Here is a 13,583-nt window from a genome sequence, read left to right as displayed (position 1 = left end):
GGTTGTTTCCAATAGAACTTCTATCGGAAACAGCCTTGTTTAGTGTCATTAGACTTGAACCAGCCTTGTTTAGGACTTGCAACATCGGCTAATAAGTTTAAACTTGAGATTTTATTGTTTAGTTATTGTGTGATTAATATGGTCAGTGAAATTTGTTATCCTAAATTAAATTAGTTGAATGCATATATATTCATTTTAAATTTGATAGTTCATGACATTTGGCTCCTAATAATATATTATGTGTTATGTTTTTATTTTACTTTTCTTTTCAAGCAAAGAACGAGAATCTTGTTTTAGAATGAAACATCATTAATGTTTTGGTTTAATTTGTTCTCATTTAGTTTTTTTTTTCTTTTTTGCTTGAGTCTGAAAATTCAATTTCATGAATTACGATTATAAGTTTGGTTGATAGAATGTAAGTTTAAATAAAATACTGAAAATATCTAACCATACAAACTGAAACCAAAAAAGAAAAAGACGAACCATACCAAATTTATCTTGAGATGATATTGGTAAAATTTAATATTTTTATAATCGAAAACCAAAAATACCTAATCAAAATCTTTCAAAACCGTACAAACTGACCGATGAACACCCCTTGGCTACACGCATCGTGCGAAGCTTATGTTGTCCACACACCCACCATACATAGCCTTTCTCACATTTGATTTGAACAACTCAGGCCTGTCTCTCAACACAGCAGCAGCATCAGTATTAAGAGGATCCTCAGGGTTTGGTTCCTGTACAGGTGTCGAACAGGGATAAGTTGACTGTGCATTTACATGTAACAAACAAGATGTTGGAGAGAGCAAAACAATACCGTAAAAAGATGATATAATCCATAAACAATTGTGTTGATGTTGAGAACAGGTTTCCAATCTTCCCTAAGTACGTTGAGGCAGACGCTACCCTCCAGATCGATATTAGGATGGTATACCTGCATCTCACACATAAAGCTAATGAAAAACAGAATCACAGTGTCCAGTGTATGCCAGAATATATACGAGTGGGAGAGCAAGAAACGGAGAGGGAATAGCTGTACCTTGGTCTTGCACTTTACTTTTGGTGGTTCGTGTGGATAGATTGATGGAACCTCGAAAGAGAATAGAAATTTTCCACCACTGCAACACCAAATCAAGTTGTTGTTTAGATAAGAATCAACATGATTGTGCAGTAATTATATTAACTGAAAGTGCAGAAAAGTGGAATGCACCTTCTTGAAACAATTATGCTCGATATGTAGAAGTTCTAGATTCTACACTAAGAAGAACAAAAAAGAAAAGAACAGTTGTGCAGTAGAAATTACTTACGCATAGTATCCGTCATATGGCTTAATTGTAATCTCAAAGTTCATCAGCTTATCCTTCCCACCAGGAAATGATATTGTACAAGAACGGGGCAGGTTCAGCTCGGTTATGTCTGCAAAGAGTGAGTTGAAGGAGTAAGTCTCAAGCGAGAGTACTTTACCATAACAAAGATTGAAAGGAAATTACAAATCAAACAACCTCATGATAAGACCATGAAAAGAATAGTACAGTGAAAAAATGCAATCGCAGTTGAGCATTCACAAACAAATTCAGCCCCCCCAAAACCAAGAAAAAAAAAGACACAGCATCTTTTTCTTGATCAATCACTCAATGTATTTATACTCGAAAGAGAACAGGCACCAATATATTTTCAAAGGATGGAAGATAGCGTGTTACGTATATAAAGCATCTCTTCTTGGAGAGACACGGTGATTAGTAACAAGTTAGTTACATTCCTGGTGAAATTGAATCAGCATGTATGATTACGCATTTGCTAGAGGCACTGCACACTGCTCGTACACCTCAATAATAACCATCTTGAATGCAGAAAGCAATAAGATCATCAACATCATCCTTGGAAATCGAGTAATGGTTAATGCTGCAAATCAGGACCACACACGATTCACAAACAGAAAAGTAATTGGCATCAGTTTGCTCCTTCACATCCATCAGCACTCAATCTACAAAATATTTTTCATCCTCCTTGGATTGGAGGCCTGCGGTTTGACATCTATAGACCAAAACAATCCTCATCATTTTACCAATTGAGCAATTTATGGAGTTCCTTCTCCAACGAGAATTCTTTTTTTCCAATTCAATTTAATGTTCTTTCATCCTGGTATTCACGTTAATATCACCCAGTTTCTAGATATTTCCATACCAATTACTGCACCAAAATACATGTTGCTCTGATTGCTGATTTTAATTTTCAACCGAATAAAACACACTCCAAACAAAATTATGTTGCAGAAAAACAATAGAAGAGTAAATATCAAGCAAAAAGAGAATATCAAAACCTTTGTGTAGACGCAGTTCCCCAGCGGTCTGCTTGTTACAAGGGCCCTTCCCATTGCCATTCTCATTAGCCTCTTTTTGCTTCTCTTTAACTTTGAACAATTTGATCATTTTTCCTAAAACAAGTACTAACAATCAGTTCCAGGGGCATATTTTTCCAGCAATAACTTGAATAGTAGTGAAAAGGGTTCACAAAATGCAAGTTTTTTTACATTAAGATCAATAACCAACGGGTAATGATGATAGTTAAAGATGATCCAATTTTGTGTAGACCAGCTCTACTTCGGCAAAAGTAGGGAATTTGTACTGGTGATGAAGAGCAATGTAAATAACTTGTAGAAACGGCTGTCAAAGAAAAAGAACGAAAGGACTAAAAAAGCAAAGATTTAAAACAGCTGCACTCCAGAGAATTCATCCGACTACTTCTATGCTAGTCGTTAACCTACCGCAACTCCCTCTTTTTATATCTATATAATGTATCTAAATGAAAGGTCTAATACACCTATGAATATGTCAAACATAAAATAATAAAGTCAGGTTCTTTGAAAAGAGCCAGTCACTTACTTAACAATGCACAGGAAGCAAAAGCCGAGAGATGAAAAACTTATTCCTTGAATCTTGATAAGTAAGAAAGAATGAGATGGAGCACACTGTTTGAATAAACAAACATCACTTTCACTTCAAATAATAAGCTACACTTTTTATTTGTGATAACTGAGAATTTAATTACAAGTAATTTGAAAGATAAATAGTACCCTACTAGTAATATATGCTTAGACGATTGGAACAATGGTATATTTACTTAACATGAACAAATTCATGATTTTGTATATACTTTTCCTGAAATATATATAGAGAGACTCCTATGGCATATTTCAAGAACATACATGCTTATTAGAACAAAAGCCTTTCACCTTTTTATAAATCAAGATTCAATTTTTCTCCAAATTCCAAATAAAGACAGTGCAGATATCAACCAATACAGTTGTAGAGTCCTAAATTATGTGGAAAAGAGATGCAAAAAATAAACAGATAAATAAACATGTTCCGCCTAATGCCATCACAATATAATAAAACAAAGAACCAGTAGAGAAACCAAAACTTTTTCTGTGAAAATACTCCCCCAAAATTCAGTATCAGTTACTTATCCAAGAAAGACACCAACCCCACACCCACAACAACAAAAAGAAAATACAATGTATAACGCAAAGGGTAAGAACGAGAACATAAGTAAAAGTTCAATGTTTTAGAATAAGAACAGAGTGATGAACCCAACAGCAAAAGGAGGCCAAAATTAATACATGCAAACAAAAAGATTCAATTTTGATTTTTGAAGAAAAGGAAAAGAGTTGGTGAACGTGATAATACCTTTTGATTTTTGAAGAAAGCGCAGAGAGAAAAGAGAACAACCTTAAACGAGACAAGGGTCCAGGGGAAGTACAAATTGTCTATATATATTTATACAGTTCGTGTTGAACAAAGGAGCACACGGATTTTTCCCAATCCCACAGTTCAAAGGACACAACTAGTTTATGTTTTTGTGTTCTGGGCTTTGCTTATAACGCCGCTTTCCGTTATTTCTTGCTCGACCTCAAGTAAATAGGAGTTCTATTCTATATTTAAAAAGGAATATATTATTCCCACTCGATACTATTTGAATTCTTAAAGTTGAAATTTTATTGATATTTATATTTGAATTCTTTTTAGGTAGAACGCTAAAATTTAAATCTTGTCTAAGCACCATTTGATGTATATTATATATACTATCTTTAAGATACGTGTTTTGCGTATGTACCATATATCAATAAATATAAAGCTGTAATAGGTTATTTAATTATAATCAAATTATTCATAACATGACGTGTTGTTATTAAGTGCCATTTCACAGCTATTTCTAGATTTGATGTTGAGTTAAAGAGTACAACAATTATGGATATTAAAATAATTTAATGTATTTGCATTTTCGTGTACGTGGAAGAAATGTTTAATTAAAAGGTAATACACATAATAATGTATACTCAAAGAATCAAGTATAACTTTTCACAAAAGGTCTTTCTCTATTTTTTATTTAAGATAATTAAATTATATAACATAATTGGTTTTACTTCTGGGAGTGGTTGTAAATCTATAATTAAGAATAAAGAAATCGAAGGAATGCAATAATTCAAACACAAAACAGGTAATAACTATATTTTACCTATTCTCTGTGGATTTTTTCATTTTGATCTTACTTTTCTTTTGCAAAATTGTTGTTGCTACATAGCTCAAATAAGGAAAAGATATATACAAAATATTTAATAGTAGGACTTTCAATATAGTTCAATAAATATAAATACACAAACGTTTATAAAACAAAAATTAAAAAAAGTGTTAATGTTGAAAATGATGAATATTTATCCTATTTAGCTAGCTTGATAAATGAAGAAATCCTCAAGATCCAAATCAAATAATAAAATTTTAAATTAATTGTGGTTACTTTTATCTAAGATCGATTTCACTTAGGAAAGGTAAAAAAAGTCATAAACATTACATGTTGAAAGTTAGTGTTTTATAATAGCCATATAGGTTGTGCATATATAAATTTGAGTTGTAATTGTCATTAATAAAATATTTTATAAATTATAATTTAAATAAAAATCTTTCAGAAATTTACTGTAAATCTAAATTTATTTTTTAATATATTTTTTTTGTAGTATCTGCATTGAATATATATTTATAAAGTTCTGACTCTTTTCTATTCTAAATTGTTTAAATAAATTTTTATTTGTTTGACTGCTATTAATAAAATTACTAAATTCGAACAAACTATTTTTGTTGTAATTTTTTTTATCCTGACGTTAATTAAGATAAAATGTCAACATTTTCTATCTCAATGTAAATTCGGTGCTATCATTACTTGTTATAAGGAACTACTCATATATGCTAGAGTGCAAGAAAAACTAACGTTTTTTAAGAATAATTGGAATATCCAATTCAAACTTTTAAAACTCTTTTCTTGCTTTATTTTTACTTTTTTTAAATCAAGGGTTAAAAATTTTCATTCAATGAAAGCTCGTACTCAATTATGAGGAACTACTCATATATTTGTGCTAGAATACAATGAATTGTTGAGGTTTTGTTTTTAAGATGAAATAGTCTTAAAATGAGGGTGAATGGAAAATGGAGGAAAAATAAAATTTTTGAGTAAAATTTTAAGTTTCTCCCTCTTGACAATGAGACATTGTCCCATATTGGAAGAGGAAGAGATTTTTGGTGGGTATATATATAATTGCTCTTCTTGTAACTCTTAAAGAGTTAAGAAGAAAGCAAGCCTCGCGCCGTCGTCGTCGTCGCTCGCTCGGCTACGGCTACGGCTACGGCTACGGCTACGGATGATCGATTGATTGATTAATTTTTTGGACCAAATTTATTTGTTAATAGTAAATATTAACGTAAGATTATCCGCATTTGTAACGAATATTTTTCAATCCGTGTATTGACCAACTGAAAACACTCAACTTTGGCTATACATTGCACTCCTTCCTCTCAGCATTTCCATACGATTTTCTGAGTTTCTACTCCTTTGTTCTGCATTGTTTTAACTTCAAACAAAGCAACTGTAAGTGTGATTTGCTACCGAACTTTGTGTTCGCTTAAACACTGGGGTTTGAAGTACCGCTACACCAGTGTGTGATTCGTTCTATCCTGGGAGGAAATAATTCATTACCTTGGGTACTAGGAGGGGATTAAATTCTTTAAGGAAATACTGTGAATTCAGTGGGCTCGAATTATTTATTGTTTCATTACGATAACTTATATTTTGCAGAATTATTATTTACAAATACAGCAATATTGGCGGAACTAACAATCTTAAGGAATTTAATATTTATTTCTGTATTTGTGTTATTCTTATTATTCTGCAAACTAAAACCTTTGTGGTTTTGTGTACTCCCGTTTTGGAGAGTAAAGCCTTCGTGGCGTTTTGTTGGAGATTAAAATCTACGTGATTTTTACTCCTGTTTGAAAACGTGTATTAAACGTTTGTTTGTGTCATTTTTTTTTAACAGAAAAAATGACGACTGAAAGCGAAAACCAAGCTGTTCCGATGGTGACTGCCAACGCATCGACAAGCCGAACACCGGCGTTGGCACCGGCAGAAAAACCCGAAAAATTTTCCGGGATTGATTTCAAGCGCTGGCAGCAGAAGATGTTCTTCTACTTAACTACGTTATGTCTACAGAAGTTCATCAAGGAAGATGTTCCTGATCTGCCAGATAAAATTTCAGAGAATGAACGCTTTCTCATGATTGAAGCGTGGAAGCATTCTGATTTTTTATGCAAGAATTTTATTCTTAGCGGACTGGATGATAATCTTTATAATGTATACAGTAGCGTGGAGACGTCAAAAGAATTGTGGAATGCGCTTGAAAAAAAATATAAAACTGAAGATGCCGGGATGAAGAAATTCGTTGCCGCAAAATTTTTGGACTACAAAATAGTAGATAGCAAGTCTGTTATTACCCAAATCCAGGAATTGCAAGTGATTATTCATGATCTACTTGCTGAAGGTCTTGTCATCAACGAAGCATTCCAAGTAGCAGCATTGATTGAGAAGTTGCCTCCGTTGTGGAAGGACTTCAAAAATTATTTGAAACACAAAAAGAAAGGAAATGTCCCTTGAAGATCTCATTGTTCGGTTGAGAATCGAAGAGGACAATAAAGCTGCTAAAAGGAGAGGCCGTGAAAATTCAACAATAATGGAAGTAAATATTGTTGAAGATAACAAAAAGAGGAAGAAGGCTTCTGGTCCGAAATACAACCCAAGCAAGAAGCGGTTCAGTAAAAACTGCTACAACTGTGGAAAAACCGGATACAAATCTACGGAGTGTCGTGCTCCGAAGAAAGACAAGAAAAGGGGTCAAGCAAATATGGTAGTAAAGCATGATGATGTTGATAATTTGTGTGCCATGCTTTCTGAATGTAACTTGGTGGGAAATCCTAAACTGTGGTAGTTTGATTCAGGAGCCACTCGCCATGTTTGTGCAGTTAGAGAAGCTTTTGCTACTTATGCTCCTGCTGGACCCGGAGAGACAGTTTATATGGGAAATGCTTCAACAGCAAAAGTTGAAGGATATGGGAAGATATTTCTGAAAATGACTTCTGGCAAGGTCATGACTTTCAACAATGTCCTTCATGTTCCCGAAATGAGAAAGAATTTAGTCTCTACTGGACTTCTTGTTTAGCACGGTTTTAAGTGTATTTTTGTGTCCAACAAGGTTGTCATAAATAAGAATGAAATATTTGTAGGAAAAGGTTACCTCACCGAGGGCCTTTTCTATCTAAATGTAATGGTTGTGGAAAATAATAATAATATTTCAGCTTCTTCTTACTTACTTGAGTCAAATGATTTATGGCATGTACATTTGGGTCATGTCAATTATAAAACCTTGCGAAAAATGATTAACTTGGAAGTACTGCCCAAGTTTGAATGCGAAAAATTAAAATGTCAAACATGTGTGGAATCTAAGTATGTTAAACATCCTTATAAGTCAGTTGAAAGGAATTCAAATCCTTTAGACTTAATTCACACAGATATTTGTGACATGAAGTCAATACCATCTCGCGGTGGAAAGAAGTATTTCATAACTTTTATTGACGATGGTACTCAATATTGCTATGTTTACTTACTGAATAGTAAAGATGAAGCAATAGACGCATTCAGGCAATACAAAAATGAAGTTGAAACGCAACTTAACAAGAAAGTAAAAATGATAAGAAGTGATAGGGGTGGTGAATATGAATCTCCTTTTGAAGAAATATGTTTAGAATATGGAATTATTCATCAAACAATAGCCCCTTACACGCCCCAATCTAATGGGATTGCGGAAAGAAAGAATCGCACATTAAAGGAGATGATGAATGCGTTGTTGATAAGTTCTGGTTTGCCACAGAACTTATGGGGGAAGCCATTCTTACGGCTAATCGAATATTAAATCGAGTGCCCCATAGCAAAACACAATCCATTCCATATGAAAAATGGAAAGGAAGGAAGCCCAACTTGAATTATTTTAAAGTGTGGGGGTGTTTGGCAAAAGTGCAAGTTCCTAAACCCAAAAGGGTAAAGATATGACCGAAAACCGTTGATTGTGTTTTCATAGGATATGCGACAAATAGTAAAGCATACCGATTTCTGGTCCAGAAATTAGAAAATCCCGACATTCATAATAATACGGTTATAGAATCAGATAATGCTGAGTTCTTTGAAAATATATATCCGTATAAAAAGGAATGTGAGTCGTTTGGTGAAGGATCTAAACGACCTCGGGAAGAAACAAAAGAAAGTATATGTAATCAGGAGGATCCAAGACGTAGTAAACGTCAAAGAACGTCTACTTCATTTGGACCAGATTTTGTGACTTTCTTATTGGAGAATGAGCCTCAAACATTTAAAGAAGCTATGATTTCTTCGGAATCATTGTTTTGGAAAGAGGCAGTCAATAGTGAAATAGAATCCATATTGAACAACCATACATGGGAATTGGTTGATCTTCCTCATGAAAATAAACCTTTGGGTTCTAAATGGATTTTTAAGAGAAAAATCAAAGATGATGGCACTATTGATAAATTCAAGGCAAGACTCGTAGTCAAAGGGTATAGACAACGAGAAGGTCTAGATTACTTTGATACATACTCTCCAGTTACAAGAATTACGTCCATACGGATATTAGTAGCATTAGCTGCAGTGTATGGTCTTGAAATTCATCAAATGGATGTTAAGACGGCCTTCTTAAATGGAGAGTTGGAGGAAGAAATTTGCATGGAATAACCTGAAGGGTTTGTGGTTCCAGGTAAAGAAAAGAAAGTATGTAGACTTGTTAAGTCTCTTTACGGACTAAAACAAGCACCCAAACAATGGCATGCGAAATTTGACCAAACAATATTGTCAAATGGTTTTAAGATAAATGAATGTGATAAATGTGTGTACATTAAAAATGTTCCAAATCACATAGTCATTGTTTGCCTATATGTTGATGATATGCTGATAATGAGTAATGACATTGCCAACATAAATGCTACTAAGCATATGCTCAATAGCAAGTTTGATATGAAAGACTTGGGAGTTGCTGATTTAATTCTGGGAATTAAGATCCATAAAACTCCTCAAGGTCTGGCATTGTCACAATCTCATTATATTAAAACAGTACTTGAAAAATTCAAGCACTTGGGCTTTAAAGTTGCAAAAACTCCAATTGACGTGAATCTTGCATTAGCAAAGAATAAAGGCCAAAGCATATCACAATTGGATTATGCTCGTGTGTTGGGATGCTTAATGTATATCATGAATTGTACACGACCAGATATAGATTGTGCTATAAGTAAACTGAGTCGATATACGAGCAATCCAGGCCAATCTCATTGGATGGCAATAAAACGAGTTTTGGGATATTTAGAACATACCCAGAACTTTGAATTGCACTACAGTAAATTCCCTACGGTGATTGAGGTATACTGTGATGCAAATTGAATCACCGGTTCAATTGATTCTAAGTCCACGAGTGGATATATATTCATTATTGGTGGAGGAGCGGTATCTTGGAAGTCGTCCAAACAAACATGTATTGCCCGCTCTACAATGGAGGCTGAATTCATAGCCTTAGATAAAGCCGGTGAAGAAGCTGAATGGCTCCGGAATTTCTTGGAAGACATTCCATTTTGGCCCAAACCATTGGCACCAATATGCATACATTGTAATAGTCAAGCGGCAATTGGAAGGGCTGGGAGCGTTATGTATAACGGTAAATCTCGTCATATACGACGAAGACATAAAACCGTTAGGCAATTACTCTCTAGAGGAATTATCACGATTGACTATGTAAAGTAAAGTGATAATGTGTCGGATCCACTTACAAAAGGCCTAACTAGAAAGGTAGTTGAGAAATCATCAAGGGGAATGGGGCTATGGCCGAGAACAAGTCATTGTGACGGTAACTCTACCTAGAAGACTGGAGATCCCAAGATCTAGGTTCAAGGAGATCAAACAAAGTCATTAATGACGGTTCAACATTGTCAAATAAAATTTTAGTCCGTTCTCGTGATGAGACAATGTTCTGTACCAAGGATAAAGCATTAAGGCTTTTTAATGATTTCTAAATTTGATACGGGGTATATCAAATAGTGTATCTACAGGATGACACGTTTAGGAATCACCTATGTAAGTGTAAAGTGTTAGCCGCTTCAAGGAGAACTTTGTAAGGCCAGTTCTCTATGCACTTATGAAACCAGGCGGTGTTCATGGCTGAAACGAACACAACAATGAGAACCAAAGATGGTTAAGGGTTGATTGTGTGACTTATGGTTGTCTAGGTATACACCAAAGATCGACGGTTCAAAGATATCAAATCTACCGATTGACCGAGTATATCCGACATAAGTTTACTACGGAAAGTTCAAAGGGAAACCTACTTATCAAGATGCGATTAATCCTTGCTTGTAAATCACACAGTTTTTTCATGCATACTTCCGTGATATAGCCATTCCTCATTCATGTAGGGGATTGTTGAGGTTTTGTTTTAAAGATGAAATAGTCTTAAAATGAGGGTGAATGGGAAATGGAGGAAAAATAAAATTTTTGAGTAAAATTTTAAGTTTCCCCCTCTTGACAATGAGACATTGTCCCATATTAGAAGAGGAAGAGATTTTTGGTGGGTATATATATAATTGCTCTTCTTGTAGCTCTTAAAGAGTTAAGAAGAAAGCAAGCCTCGCGCCGTCGTCGTCGTCGCTCGTTCGGCTCGGCTTCGGCTACGGCTACAGCTTCGACTTTGGCTTCGGCTTCGGCTTCGGCTTCGGATTTGGATTTGGATTCGGATTCGGATTTGGATTTGGATTTGGTCAAATGACGATTGATTAATTAATTTTTTGGACCAAATTTATTTGTTAATAGTAAATATTAACGTAAGATTATCCGCATTTGTAACGGATATTTTCCAATCCGTGTATTGACCACAAGGCAGCCGCCTAATGCTCTTCCCACCATGATTGTGCTTGCTCCACAAACAAGCTAATGCTTGCTCCACCATGGAGGGTGGACGATTGTTCTTCTTCAACACTGGCTGCTATATATATGTGCAGCAGCTGTTGAAGAAAGACACACAACACAATACAACACAACACACAAGACACCAAACTGAAAACGCTCAACTTTGGCTATACATTGCACTCCTTCCTCTCAGCATTTCCATACGATTTTCTGAGTTTTTACTCCTTTGTTCTGCATTGTTTTAACTTCAAACAAAGCAACTGTAAGTGTGATTTGCTACCGAACTTTGTGTTCGCTTAAATACTGGAGTTTGAAGTACCGCTACACCAGTGTGTGATTCGTTCTATCTTAAGAGGAAATAATCCATTACCTTGGGTACTAGGAGGGGATTAAATTCCTTAAGGAAACACTGTGAATTCAGTGGGCTCGAATTATTTATTGTTTCATTACGATAACTTATATTTTACAGAATTATTATTTACAAATACAACAATATTGGCGGAACTAACATGAATAACGTTTTTAGAGTACAACGCAATGCACTAAATATTAGTTCCTCTAAATTTTAGAATAATTTTAACACCCAAATCAAACCTTTTAAGTCCTAAATATTAGGACTTCTTATAAAATTTAAATAAGGAAAGATTTAATAACCAAAATTATAGGATTCTAAAATTTAAAATATTAGGTAAATAATAAAATTAGTATTTTGTTTAATATGAAACTCTATTTTAAAGGGTCAAAAAGTCGAATGACATTTCGGTAAGGGATTTCGTGCTTTTAAGTATAGCCAAATCATTCATTAATAAAGATTGAGCCAAGTATACTTAAAAGTTATTATTTGTATGACCGTACTCCCCACGCGGAGTGTTTCACGCGTTAGCTGGGCCCCTGATCCGTGTAGACCAAGGGCGAACACTCATTATTTACGGCATGGACTACCAGGATATCTAATCATGTTCGCTCCCCATGCTTTCAAGTTATACCTCCACATCACTCTTGATTAGGCGGGACATGGCACGACTTGAACTTAATGAGAACATGACTCTTGATAGGAGGGTGTGGAGATTGAGAATTAGGAAATGTTGGGTCTTGAATTTAGATATTGGGTCACTCTATATGGGCTGACCCAACCAATTTGGGAAGAGATAGAGTTTGGGAATAAAATAACTTCTTTGGAGAAGTTACTATATGTTTGGGTGTAGTTGAGAGCAGTTTTTCCCATAGCAGTTAATTTTTTCTCTATAATAACTCATTTGATATTCATATTAAGGAGGGCGTGAACGAACAGAAAGAGAGGATTTGCTCTACCTTTCTCATCAATTTTCTTCTTCCTTAATAGAGAAGATTTCTCTTCTTCCTTTTGCAAAATACACATAAAGAAAGACATTTAGTTTGTAAAAAGTATTTCGTTTCTAAGAGAGACAAAGTCGAACTTGAGCAATTGATCAAAGCAGGTTCTGCAAGACTTCCATTATTGTTAACAGGTACACAAATCGATGTCCCGGTTACTATTTAATTATTTTTGGTATCAAAGTCATTCTTGTGTCAGCCTTGCCGATGGTGGGTCAGAGTTCAACTGAATTTAGGCAAATCTCGGTTAGGCGGGGCAAACCTCAATGCTGAGTCTAGGTGAATCTTATACGGTGGGGCAAACTTCATAAGAGGGGTGTATGTAACACCCCAGACTTTAGACTGAGTCTCACATCGGCAAAACACAAGAGGCATGTTGGGTATATAAGTTAACAAGCCTTAGGACCTAGTGACACATTTTAAACCCGTGAGAGTCTACGCCCAGAGCGGACAATATCACTAGTAGGCTGTAGGGGTGAGTGTTCGGTACTTCGGTACAGTATTTGAAAACTACGGTTCGGTACTTCTGTATTCGGCATATCAATTGTGCGTACCAAATACCGTACCAAAGTAGTTCGGTACGGTTTGATATGGTTTCGGTACCGTACCAAGTCTTTGTAAACTAAATAGTGATGAACTACTGAACTCTAATTCATTAAAAAATTTCTATTAACATAATAAATGAGCATAACCATAACAGAATGTGAGCAATTCCTTCTAATAATTTCTAATAGAAATCACTACATGAGCATAGCAACAAATATGTGTCCTTCGCTTCTAATAAATTTATAATAGAAATCACATCATTATCTATTTTCTCCGGCACTTAGTAATTGAATTTTGCATTATAATTAGGCACAGGGGACCTTCTAGTGTGATGCTGAAAGCAA

At 34.8% G+C, this 13,583-nt stretch overlaps 1 protein-coding gene across 2 annotated transcripts; it reads right to left on the bottom strand.

Annotated features, from left to right (window-relative positions):
- Positions 1–476: 476 nt before the first annotated feature.
- LOC107770700 (putative NEDD8-conjugating enzyme Ubc12-like) lies at positions 477–3,885 on the bottom strand. Of its 2 annotated transcripts, XM_016590035.2 has the most exons (7): positions 3,690–3,885; positions 2,886–2,971; positions 2,324–2,437; positions 1,311–1,419; positions 1,043–1,121; positions 821–937; positions 477–740 (listed from the first exon to the last, which is right to left on the bottom strand). In XM_016590035.2, the coding sequence occupies exons 3-7, from the start codon at positions 2,430–2,432 to the stop codon at positions 603–605; spliced, it is 552 nt and encodes a 183-aa protein (XP_016445521.1). In that variant the 5' UTR covers positions 2,433–2,437; positions 2,886–2,971; positions 3,690–3,885; the 3' UTR covers positions 477–602. The 2 variants fall into 2 exon arrangements, with proteins under 2 accessions (XP_016445521.1, XP_016445519.1); XM_016590033.2 differs by lacking the exon at positions 2,886–2,971 and having other exon boundaries at positions 3,690–3,710.
- Positions 3,886–13,583: the final 9,698 nt, after the last annotated feature.

This window comes from Nicotiana tabacum, chromosome 17, assembly GCF_000715075.1.
Source record: "Nicotiana tabacum cultivar K326 chromosome 17, ASM71507v2, whole genome shotgun sequence".
Lineage (NCBI taxonomy): Eukaryota > Viridiplantae > Streptophyta > Magnoliopsida > Solanales > Solanaceae > Nicotiana > Nicotiana tabacum.
This window is presented reverse-complemented; position numbering and strand designations above follow the sequence as displayed.